Source organism: Rhinatrema bivittatum, chromosome 2 (assembly GCF_901001135.1).
Source record: "Rhinatrema bivittatum chromosome 2, aRhiBiv1.1, whole genome shotgun sequence".
Lineage (NCBI taxonomy): Eukaryota > Metazoa > Chordata > Amphibia > Gymnophiona > Rhinatrematidae > Rhinatrema > Rhinatrema bivittatum.
Genome location: NC_042616.1, coordinates 742318290 through 742331360, shown reverse-complemented (window position 1 = coordinate 742331360; position 13071 = coordinate 742318290). Strand labels below are relative to the sequence as shown.

Here is a 13071-nt window from a genome sequence, read left to right as displayed (position 1 = left end):
AATTACTCACCTTTTTCCCTAAACCTCATGCAAATGATAGGAAAAAACTACTGCACACACTAGATTGCAAAAGAGCTTTAGCATACTACAAAGAGAGGACAAAATTGGACTCCTGTGTTTCTCAACTCTTTGTCTCCTTTGACCCAAAGGCACCTGGATTACCAGTGACTAAATGCACCATCTCCAGCTGGATAGCACAGTGCATCAAATTCTGTTAAGATAAACAAAATTTACAGCTATATTCAGAGCCTAAAGCTCACCAAGTCAGAGCAGTAGCAGCCTCATTGGCACACCTAAAGAATGTTCAACCCATAGACATTTGTAAGGCAGCTACATGGTCAGCGCTGCATACCTTCACATCTCATTACTGCCTTGATCAACAAGTATCCACTGATGTGAAGATAGGGCAAGCAATACTGCAATCTCTATCCTCCTGTCCACTGTGACTGCCACACTGTTAATGATCATGTATGAACATATATATCAGAAACAACGTGATCGGGAGCTTGGGACTCCCATGACAGCATGGCTAATTCAGCCCTGCTATCGACGGGAAAAAGCAAGTTTGCTTACCGTAAACAGTGTTTCCGTAGATAGTAGGATGAATTAGCCATGCTGACCCACTCTGCTCCCTGGCAGTCACCAAGTCTTCGACTACAATACAGCTTAATCACAGACTGAGGAGATTCCGTTAATTTCCTGTGCAGGAACACGCGCGCAGCCACAGAGAACAAAGCTCTGATCTCTGCTTTGACAAGCTCCACCTCCTGGACCTGATTGACAGATCCCATGACAGCATGGCTAATTCATCCTGCTATCTATGGAAACACCGTTTACGGTAAGCAAACTTGCTTTTATACAGACAATTCATCACTATTAACCAACATAAATAGCTTTGAAAATTGTTTTCAAATTACTTAGTAAGATCATTGTCTTTCTCTCCTATTATTACATATCTGTAAAATCCACCCATACACCCTTCCATATTCCTTTATTCAGCTGTAGTGGCATATGTGGACTACCTGATGCACTGCTTATTATATGCTATTTAAACAAAATGAAATTCTGTTAGCTTATCACTACATTGATTATAGGAACATAGCTCTTGAAAGCTAGTCACTGATGAAATGAGTCAGTCTAATAAAAAGGTATCACATCCAACTTATTAATTTGATCCTTATTTCCACATATTCAGGTGGATAGACATGGCAACCAAAATGCTACGCTTATGCACAAAAGAATAGTATTTCCTTTCAGATTTAGGGTAAAACTATGAAATATCCTTTTGGAAAATGTAATATTGCAAATGCATGATAATTAAGTTAACTCAAAGTTTCCTACAAATAATTTGCTATAATTTCATTTGAAAAGCTTTGCTATGTTCCTTATCAAATATGAAAGTAAGAATCCATGATTATTTGTGATTTATACAGCTGTTCCTAGAACAAGTGCAACACAATGCAGTTCTGTGCCTGAACCGAGATTTGGTAAAAGAATTGGAAATGAATTTGCAGTTGGTTCCGTCATTCTTTTTGAATGTAATCCTGGATACATTCTTCAAGGATCAATAGCAATTAGATGTGATACTGTACCCAATGCATTAGCACAGTGGAATGATTCCCTACCTACCTGCATCGGTGAGTATGACATGCATTTTTTGTTTTTGTTGGTTTGATTTCCCATTTATTAAACTCCACTCCTAAGAAAATATTATCTTGAATCTCAAAGATCTGCCATCTAATTGAGATATAATGTATAATGTAAAAGATCATAGTAAAATAAGTATGTGCAGCCAAATTTTAAGATTTTTTTCCCCTTTTTCAGGATTTCTTTAGTGCACACAGTATTAGCTATTATATTGAACCTAAAGAAATCTGGATGCTTTGTAGATGTAATTACCTTTAAGGGCCAATATGTGCTTTTGACATCTCATAAGTCAGATGTTTGGAATGTGAGCAAACAATCTCAATAACTTATATATGCTTAGATGTAAGAACATCAGTGAATAATTCTTATGTTGGTCCAATAAAAAGTAACACGGTCTGCAAAGATTTTCTGTAACACTTATTTAGGGGGAAATTTTACTAGCCTACACAGCCTTCAATATGTACAGATTCTTTTAACACAAACACACTGTGGACAGTATTCATAAATTCACTTGTGTTTTCAGAGAGTTCACTCATATAAACTTCCACCTCATGTTTAGAGGGCATAACTTATGCCCATGCACTCACATGCATAATTCTTAAAATAAGAAAGCATATACAAATGTGCCCACTCTATCCCAACTCCATCGCCTGAAATGCCTCTAAGTTTGCATAAAAGAATGTGAAAAATTGGATTACATATGTAATTTTACATGCACAGAGCTTCATACAATTTTATGTCAGCCATCTATGCACAGAAAGCATAAAATATAGAAATATAGAAACATAGAAATGATGACAGAAAAGGACCAAATGGTCCATACAGTCTGTCCAGTAAGCTTATCGTAGTTTGTGCTGTGCTGTGTAGGTTACCCCATGCTTATCAGTTTCCCAGACCTAAAAAGTCAGGACACTCATTGGTTGCTGTTTGAATCCAATTCCCCGTAACACCTTGCCACTGAAGTGGAGAGCAATATTTGAGTTGCATCAAAGTACCAGGCTTATTGGTTTAGGGCAGTAACCACCACACCAGTAAGTTACCCCCATGCACCCTTTTCATTTCCATCCTTTATCCTTTAGGGATCCACAGTATTTATCCCATGCCCTTTTGAATTTTTTCACTGTTTTGGTTTTTACTAACTCCCCTGGAAGGGCATTCCAGGTAACAACCACCCTATCCTTGGAGAAATACTTTCTGATTTTGGGTCTGTGATGTCCTCCCTGGAGTTTCATTTTGTGACCCCTAGTTGTACATATTTATTTCCAGCTGAAAAGGTTTGACATTTGTACATAATTAAAAACTTCCAGGTATATGAAGATCTGTATCATATCACCCTTGTGCCTCTTCTCTTCCAGGGTACACATATTCATATCCTTCAGTATCTCCTCATAGGTTTTCTGATACTGCCCCCACACCATTTTGGTAGCCCTTCTCTGGACTGCCTTAATCCTGTCTGTATTCATTTTGAGATAAAGGCTCCAGAACTCAACACAGTACTCCAGGTGAGGCTCACCACGGACCTGTACTAGGGTATCACCACCTCCATCTTCCTACTGGTTATTCCTCTCTCTGTGTAGCCCAGCATTCATATGGCTTTAGTTATGACCTTGTCACATTTCTTTACCATCTTTAGATCACCAGACACACATTCCAATACCATGCTCTTGATCCATGCACTTCAGCCTCCCCCTTCCCCATCACATACAGCTATTTTGGATTACTGCATCCCAGCTGCATGACTCTGCACTTCTTGGCATTGAATCCAAGCTGCCAAATATTTGACCACTCTTCAAGCTTTTGTAAATCACTATTTATTCTCTCTACTCCTTCAGGTGTGTCCACTCTGTTGAAAATCTTTGTATCATCCGCAATTAGACAAACTTTACCTTCTATCCCTTCCGCAATATTGCTCACAAAGATATTGAATAGAACCAGTCCCAAAACCGATCCCTGTGTCACTCCACTTAAAATGGCTCTCTCTTCAGAGTAGGTTCCATTTACTATCAGTCAACGAGTTTATAATCCAGGCCACCATCTTGGCATTCTCTCCAAAGCTTCTCATTTTGTTCATAAGCCTCCTATGTGGGACAGTATCAAAAGCTTTGTTGAAATCCAAGTAGATAACATCAAGTGCTCTTCCTCAATCAAATTCTCTAGTCACCCAATCAAAAAAAATCAATGAGATTTATCTGACAGAACCTTCCTCTGGTGAATCCATGTTGCCTGAGGGCCAGCAACTTATTGGATTGCAGATAGTTCACTATCCTTTCTTTCAGCAGCATCTCCATTAATTTTTCCACCAGGTGAGGTTAACCGGCCTGAAGTTTCCAGCCTCCTCTCTGATACCACTCTTCTCCAATCTAATGGCATGCTTTGAAAATTACCCTGTAATAAACAGAAGTGTTTTCTATCTCCTCCTTAAAATTATCACTCACTATGCCTATAACCAGCCTGTGCAAGTTTTAGTATGGAGGTGTTGTACTTGGAGGTGGAACCTTGTCCTGGAGCAGTGTAGGATGGCTCCCTGGTCAGGCCCAGGAAGCACCTGTTACCAGGTGGTGGAGCACAGGAGGAGACAGAGCCTAGCTGGAGCTTCACCACTGGAAGCCCGCTGCCTCCCAGGTGGAGCCCTTGGGAACCCGGGCCACTTGGACTTAGGTGGGCCTCGCAGGGTTCCCAAGAAAGGAAGTTCAAAGGTGTCCCACCAGGATCAAAGGTGTGTGGTCGACATCTAGGCTGGAAGGCCAGAAGAGTGTCTGTGATGACAAGGCTAGGAACAAAGCCAGAATCAAGGTGGCATGGTCAGCCAAAGCAGAGGTCAAGTTCCAAAGCTCAGTCCGAGAGTCGTCAACCAAAGCAGAGGTCAGGTTCCAGAGGTCAGACATGGTCAGGCAGGCAGAGGTCAGTATCCGGGCAGCGATCAGTGTAGTCAAGAACAGGCAGAGGTCAGTACCAGGAACCGCAGGAACAGACAGATGCTGGAACAGAAGGCGCAGGAAGAGAAGGATGCTGGAACAGGAGGACGCTGGAACAGGACTGGAAAAAGACTGGTATGAGACTGGAACAGGCAATGAGACACAGAGGCATACTAGTACACACACGGTGCCGACCCAATTGCCAAGGCAAGGAAGTGCAGGCAGGCACTTCCTTTTCTACTGAGTTCAATCAGGGAGTGCCTGACCCTCCCCTGGCCCTATAAGGGACCGGGCGGTCTGCTCGTGTTCACCTAGGGGTGGAGCCAAAGCCACGGAGGATGCTGAGCCTTGCCATGAGGCCTGGTACATTGAGGAAGGCCCGGCGACTGCCGCCGTGGGACGCCGAGGCCTGGAGGAACTAGCAGCTGTTGCTGGAGAGGCCGACCCAGTACCTGCTGAGGAGTTGGTGAGGTGAGCAGGCCCGTGTGCAGGCCGAGCGTGGACAGGGCATGCAACACTACCCCCCCCCCCCCCTTCTAGGCCTCCCTCTATGCTGGTGAGGTTTCTCAAGATGAGCCTTGTAGAATGCCTTGAGGAGCTCCTTGTCCAGGATGTTATGGGATGGCTCCCATGAGTTCTCCTCGGCCCCATAACCCTCCCAGGCTAGGAGGTATTCCCATCTGCCTCAATGCCGATGGATGTTGAGGACTTCTCTTACCTGGAGGGTGGTGTCTGGTTCTGTGGAGATCTGAGGTGGCGAGGGATCTCTGCAAGAGGGCCAGGAAAGGATTAGCGGCTTCAGCAGGGAGACGTGGAAGGTATTGTGAATACCCATGGCACGAGGTAGTTGCAATTTGTAGGAACTGCTCCCACTCTTTGGAGGACTGGAAAAGGACTAATGTACTTTGGTGCTAGCCAGTGTGAAGGGAGTCATAATCTTTTGTGTCGGGTGCTGAACCACACCTTCTGGCCAGGTCAGAAGAGTGGAGTGGGACTCTGTGAGCATCTGAGGTGCGCTTGGAACGTTCGGCAGCCTGATTGACGCATTCCATCACTTGGTTCCACACCTGACGAATGGTATGAGCTGTGACTTGAGCAGCTGGTGATGGAGCAGAGAGGGGTACTATCAGCAGTAAACGTGGTGTCGGCCAAACACCTCAGAGAATGGAGATAATTCTGTGGCAGCGGAGATGTGGGTCTTATGCGATAACTCTGCCCAGGACAGCAGGTCAGACCAGTTGTTCTGTTGATCATTCACATATGAATGGAGAAAGGTCTTCAGGGTCTGGTTGGTTCTTTCTGCTTGGCCGTTGGCCTGGGGGTGATAGGCCGACGTGAAATTCAATGTGATGCTGAACATTTTACACAAGAAGCGCCAGTACCTTGCAGCGAACTGTGGTCTTCTGTCTAATAGAATCTCTTTTTGGAGACCATGGAGGATAAAGACATGCTTTAAGGACAATTTGGCCAGTTCTGGGGCTGATGGAAGGCCTCACAGGGGAATGAAGTGACCCATTCCAGAAAAATGGTCAATGATGGCCCAGATCACGGTGTTGTTCTTAGATGGTGGTAGGTCCATGATGAAATCCATCGATATGCTTGACCAGGGTTTGGTAGGAGCTGGAGGTGGTTGGAGAAGACCCCATGGTCTTCCTGTTGGAGGTTTATGTTGGGCACAGATGTGGCACAAATCAACATAGATGTGGGAGTCTTTCACCTTGCTGGGCCACCAGTAAAACTTCCGCAATATCTCGAGGGTTCTTGTCTGGCCTGGATGTCTTGCCAGCTTGGAATCGTGAGCCCACCTAAGGACCTGCTCACGTAATCTGCATGGGACAACGGTATTTCCAGTGGGGACCGTGGTGGTCACCACGAGAGCTACACATGCTGGATCGATAATGTGTCTGGGGACGTCTGGGATGTCTTCTGGTTCAATGGATCTGGAAAGTGGGTCTGCGTGGAGATTTTTTGAGGCCGGACGATAGGGCAGTTAAAAATTGAATCTCTCAAAGAACAGCACCCATCAGGCTTGCCTTGGATTCAGGTGTTCAAGATTTTTATGATCAGTGAAAATTTCAAGATTTTTATGATCAAGATTATGTTCAAGATTTTTATGATCAGTGAAAATTTGTGTTGCGCCCCTTCTAACCACGGGCACCACTCTTGGAGGACCAACTTGACTGCCAGGAGTTCTTGGTCTCCGACAGTATAGTTCTGTTCTGTAGGTGATAATTTGTGCAAATAGAATGAGCATGGTATTAATGTACCCTTGGGAGAAAATTGGCTTAATACCGCTCCAGCTCCAATAGCAGATACGTCGACTTCTACGACAAATGGACGTCTTGGGTATGGATGTTGCAGGCAGGGGCCAGAGCAAAAGGCATCTTTCAGTGTTTGAAAGGCGGCTTGCGCTTTGGGAGTCCAAACACGGATTTTCTTTGTCAGGAAGGTGAGTGGAGCGGCTAGGGTAGAGTAATTTGCAATAAAGCTTCTATAATAGTTCGTAAAACCAATGAAGCGTTGCAAGGCACGGAGGACAACTGGCTGGGGCTAGTCTCAAATGCCTTGCAGCTTTTCTGGATCCATAGAAAATCCTCGATCGGTGATGATATACCCTAGGAAGGGCAGGCAATTCTGTTTGAAGATGCATTTTTCCAATTTGGCGTAGAGGTGGTTCTCTCCCAGGTGTTTAAGTATGGTCTTGACTTGATCATGATGGGACTCAAAGTCCTTAGAGAAAATCAGGATGTCGTCCAGGTATACGACCACAAAGGAATATAGGAGATCTCAGAGAATTTCATTCATGAGATGTTGAAAGACAGCGGGGGTGTTACATAGGCCAAAGGGCATCACGATGTACTAGTAGTGACCATTCCTAGTGTTGAATGCGGTCTTCCAGATATCTTCCGGTTGGATGCGCACAAAGTTGTACCTACCCTTCAGATCCAGTTTCGTGAAGATCCGAGCCCCTTGGAGGCGGTCAAACAGCTCGCTGATGAGGGCAATGCTGTGCTGCCTGCAGAAAAGCTCACTGCCCTGCTTCATCAGATAGAGTTAGAAAATAACAGACACTGCTTCAATCTCCACTCTACTCCTCCAGTGAATACAGAAAGGTGTGCCTCTGCCTCTCTATTTCTCTCAGTGAGTGAGAGACCACTGACTGCAGCAGAGAAGATCAGAAAAAAACCCTTTACCAGTACCAGTGCTAAATCATTTCCAATGGATGCAGATGAATGATTCTCCCTCACCTTTTACTTTTAAACCTCTGAAAAATTCAGATTTCGGCTCTTTCCATATTTAACTGGATCATTAATATTAGTCTTTATCAATGATTTCTTCTGGATAGGTTTAAGGCTGTGAAGGTCCATCCTTCCTTTAAAAAAGTTAAACTTGACCGATATGTCCCTAGCAACTGTTATGTTTCAGACGGCCTTCGGAATGCCTTGCATTCTGTTATGGGGAGCACTGGGAGAGCGTCCCCCTTAGAGGGAGTGTGCCCTTGGGCCCCTGGCACAATCCAAGGTGGATCAGGACCACACCAAGGGTAGGTGTAGCGTGTGACAGCGTGGGTGGCGAGAGACGGCCGACCCCCAGCCGGACCTGCATGCCTCTGGAACCAACTATGGAATGTTGGTAATGAACAGTCCTCCGACCATTCCCGGCTCTTTCGGACCTGCCGCTGGGTTGTCAAAAAGCAGCACGCCGGACACAGGGGGGTGGGCAGACAGAGGTTCAGGAACAGAAGACAAAGACTCGGGAACTGTAGACTGTAGACGTAGACTCAGGAACTTGGAAGGTTCAGACAATGGCACTGTCTCTCAGGGCACCCTACACAGCCCACCAACATGGGCAGACCCCATGGGCTGGTCGCGGACCACCCTGTCCCACTGCGTACCCTACACAACCTAGGAGGCTGGTTGCGGATCTCGCGAAGATCGGGACAAGTGCAGGACGGGAACCTGGCCCGACAAGGCTCCAATGACCGGAAACAGGGTCTGGACGGAACAGAACTACCTTCAGGATGGCCATCTGGATACCTTGAGGAGCTAGAAGGTCAAGAGGCTTGAAGCAACTCTGAGCACTAGGAAGACTCAGACAAAGGCTTGGAAGAACTCTGAGCACTAGGAAGACTCAGACGAGGACTTGGACAGGAACAACTGGAACCAACATCAAGGAACATCAGGAACGTGCAAGACACCGGACACTCAGCTGGAACAAAGAAGAATGCCTGACGGAGCGCTGGAAGAGGAGACATCCAGAGACGAGTAACTCCAATGCAAGGCAATGCAGGAGTGCTGGAGAAGAGCTTTTATACCCCAGGAGCAGGCAACTGCCTGGGAGGAGTCCAGATGGGCCACACCTCTCTAGCCCTACAAGAGTGGAGAGGAGTTGCGGGCCCGCCCCTAGGAGATGGGCGTGGCCCACACCAGAGCATCCAGGCTGCAGTGGAGTAGGCCTCGGGTAGGCCCTGCTGACACCAAAGGCCTCCCAGGCTGTGGAGCAAGATCCGGACGATTACTCAGGCAAGGCCCCAACTTAGGAGCGGCCTCCAGAGAAGGTGAGAGGCCTCCCGTGGCACAGCTATGGGAGGAATCGTAACAGCAACGTCATACCTTTGTCAAATCTGGCAATAATGCTGTAAAAGATCATTAAGAAAGTACTTCTTAATGAACTATCAGACTTTTTAGAAAAAAATGTGAATTTTCTATCCGAAGGAATTGGGTTTCTACAAAAGTTTTAATACCAAGTCAGCCTTGAATGCTCTCCTAAATTAAATTAGTTTAGGACTCAATAAAGGAAGGAATATGCTTATTATGTTTCTAGATATACCGGAAAGCTCGGCATTTGACACCATTGACCCTCAACTTTTACTTAAGTGTCTGAAAGAAATCAGTATTTGAAACATACCTTTAAACTCATCCAGATCATTTCTAAACAATCACACATAGGTTGATTGGAACTCACAATTTTCCTTGGCTTGACACTTGACTTATGTTCCCCCTACTCTTTTTAACTTGTGCTTATTGTCTTTTGTCACTTTAATCCAGAGATTGGGTTTGTAAGTAATAAGCATGAGCTGCAGCCTATGTGCTGGCACACTTCTCCCTCTGCTTTAAATAGAGTATGCTACAGAAACTTATTACCTTATGTGTGAGCCAATGAAAGCAGGAAATTACACCATACCATTTGTCTCAGATAAGAAATGTTATTATAAGTAATATTAGATTTATCACCAGGAATAATCATAACAACTTAGCAGTTACATACAAAGAACTTGTACTAAAATGCTTACTACAGAATATATGTTTGGTGATTAGAGCTTAGCAGACATTAGAAGATTATCAAGACATTAAAATATAAATTAGTATAGACATTGCATTTAGCAATGCTAAAACACCTAGCTAACTGCCCCAAACCATACCCAGGAGAACAACCTCAATCTTACCACTGCTGCAGATTGTCTTTGTCCCTGCAAGAAAAGCATGAGGTTGCAAAGACTGTCTCTGTCACTGGGAAGCACATGCTGTTTCTCTCAGCCTGCTGCTGTATCTGGAAAGGACACACCTGTCCTATGAGGGGAACAAGGCAAGTTCATTTTTTGGCTGAGATGGCAAGAAGCAGAATTTTCTTAAGTGCTGTGATCTCCAAGGATACTATATCTCATCCATTAGCCTGAATTCAGGTGTTACGATGCTGCTCGCGGAGCCCATCCCATGAGCAGCCTCTCACCTGCCCAACACTGACCCAGATCGATGCCGCTGCAGGCCCCATCCTTCCTTGTGGCTGAGGAGCCACCAGCGATGCCGCCGGTCCCCTGTTGTTGCAGCCTATGCCGCCCCAGACCGCCACTCCCGCTGCTTCACAGCCTGATGCCGCTGTACGTGGCAGGAAGGGCTGCTGCTGTCTCTTCATGGCAGGAGCTGCTGCCAGGATTGTCCCTGTGCAGTATGGAAGTCACCGCTGTCCCTGCCTCCCAATGTGGCAGGGGAGCTGCTGCCAATTCTCTTCTTCTCGCGGCAGGGATGCCGCCGACACCAATTTCTTTCTTCTCTCCTCAGGCCCTACATAGGAGCATGCACGAGCGTGTCTCAGCAGAATATTTAAAGGGCCAGTGGCGGGAAAAGCCCTTGGCCCCACCAGATGACCTCATCAGTCACCGTCTCATCCAGCCCTATAAAAGGGCTCAGCTTTCATTCCTCAGGGCCTTTGAACTGGATCTCCATGTTCATCCATGCATCTTTTCTCCGGTCAAGGTCCTGAATGGTCTTTGCTTGCCTAGATGGCTCCTCATTTGATGTTCCTGATGTTCCTGGTCTCCTTCATCTGATGTTCCTGGTCCTGTTCTTTTTTGGAGCTCCTTCATTGTCTCTTCGGTGTCCTGATGTTCCATGTCCAGAAGTTCCGATGTTCATGTCCTGAAGTTCCTGATGTCCCGTGTTCCGGTCCTGGTCCTGATGTCCTTGTCTTCGGTTCTTCATACTGCTTCCAGGTCTTCATTGTTTTCTGATTCCTATGGGTTTACAGAGAAAAATCTTCATTATTTAGCAGGAGGTCTCTGTAAACAGTATGTCCTTTCAGAGCAGATAAGCCAAGCATGTTCGAGACCTGGTCAGAAAAATGTATTATCCCTGCATCTGGCTGCATTGAACAAGCCAATTGTCCATTTGCTGATGTCAGAGAATCCATTTTGGATGCAGTTGTGAAAATTTGGGGTTCACCCCATCAGGTTTTTAGGGGGGGGGCTGTTTTGTTTTTTATGTAGACTACAACCAGATAGAGGCTAGCCTGCTTGCAAATAACCCGAGTCTATATCAAAATTTAATGAATGTTTAACAGAGATTGCAAATTGGCTTGTTTCTTCAAAATTGAAAATAAATCCAGAAAAATCAGAAGCAATTTGGTTTTACAGGAGTAATGACCACATTAATCTCCCTTCCCCTAGAAAGGCAGGGTCTTCAGTACTACTAAAAAAGGTGGTTATGAGTTTGGGTATCAAGTTGGACTCTGAATTGAGTTTGTATCCTTACATGTCATTTCTTATTCAGACATTTTTTTTATGCTTTATCCAATATCTTAAGCCATACTTATCACTTTCATATCCAATTTAAGATCTTATGTCTAACATTTAAGGCAATGCTCTGAGGTACGCCTTCTTACCTTTCATAATAACCTGGGTGAAATCTATGCTCCATTCATCATGAATTAAGACATCCCTTATACAAAGAGATTAGATTAGAGAGTACTTGGGAGATAAGCTTTTTCTTTTTGGTCTCTAGTTCATAGAATTCATTTCCCCTTTCTCCAGGATAGCTAGAAAAGGCCTATCCTAAGTTTAGGAAGTTCCTTAAAGCATAGCATTTTCTCATGTTTTTTAATTAAAAGTGGCAATTTTTTTTTATTTAAGTAATGGTAATGGACTTCTTATTTTTATCACAATTTTTAAATTGTCTTGATATATCTTTGCTTTCATTTTATTCCCATTGTTCAAAATTGTTCTGTTTTTATGTTTATTAATCACATATTACTTATTCTGTCTTTATTTTTCTTATTTAAATTTAGTTTCTTGATGTTTAATTCTTAGATTTGTACCTTTGTTAGAACTGGCATGTTCTGTTTTAATTTTTCTTTTATTGTACATTGCTTTGATTTTCATGTTAAGAAAGCCTACTTTTTAAAGTTTTTTTTTTTTAACTCTCAAAAGACATCCCTCTCTGCAAAATTCAAGAGAGCAAATAGACTTTTTGGATATGCTCAGACCTTTCAGTAGGAGAACATCAGTGTCACTAATTCAAATAGCAGCTATTGGCTAGTTAAAAAGATGCTTTACCATGATTAGTCCTCCATATGGTCTCCTTGCCAAACTATTCCATCTCAGTTCCCAGGAGGCTGCAATATCACACAGAAAATAGTTGGTTGCTATAGTTACCAGTTAGATCCTGAACATGTTGCTTGTTTGCTCAGTACAGCCATAGACTTGAATGGGAAACATAAATGAATGAGATGAAATTTTTCATTTGAATCCATAGGCGCCCTCTATTTATTTTGGGGGTTCATGAAACAAAAATGAATTAATTCTTTGCATTTTACCCATTCATTTCAAACACATGCACATCCCTATTATGATTAGTGGAAGGAACAGAGTACTTCACAATTTCCCAATGCTTTTGGGAACAACTCAGGCCACAGGCAATATTCAGGATCTCTGGATTTCAGTTAGACTCTCAGTTAACAATTGGATACTATATATCTTCTGTTATAAGTGTTAGGGATGTGCAGGCAATAAGTTGTCGTTGCGTACGTGATAAATATTCGTGGGGGGTCAATTCCGTTTCATGCGGAAGTATGGAGAATTCAATAAGTTGTCGATCTGTAAATACGTTACTAATAAATTAACTACAACCCCCCACCCTCCTGATCTCCTTTGTCCTCACTATGATGGCGATCGGCGCCATTTTGAGACTCAAAATCGCCGTCTGTTGTCAATACTCAAAATGGCGCTGATCGCCGT

General features: G+C 44.2%; 1 protein-coding gene across 1 annotated transcript in view; it reads left to right on the top strand.

The window, feature by feature from the left end:
* Positions 1–13071, top strand: part of CSMD3 (CUB and Sushi multiple domains 3) — a 3551396-nt gene that overhangs the window by 2704521 nt on the left and 833804 nt on the right. The window contains 1 exon segment of the mRNA XM_029591914.1: positions 1434–1637. Coding sequence (XP_029447774.1) covers positions 1434–1637 — 204 coding nt within the window.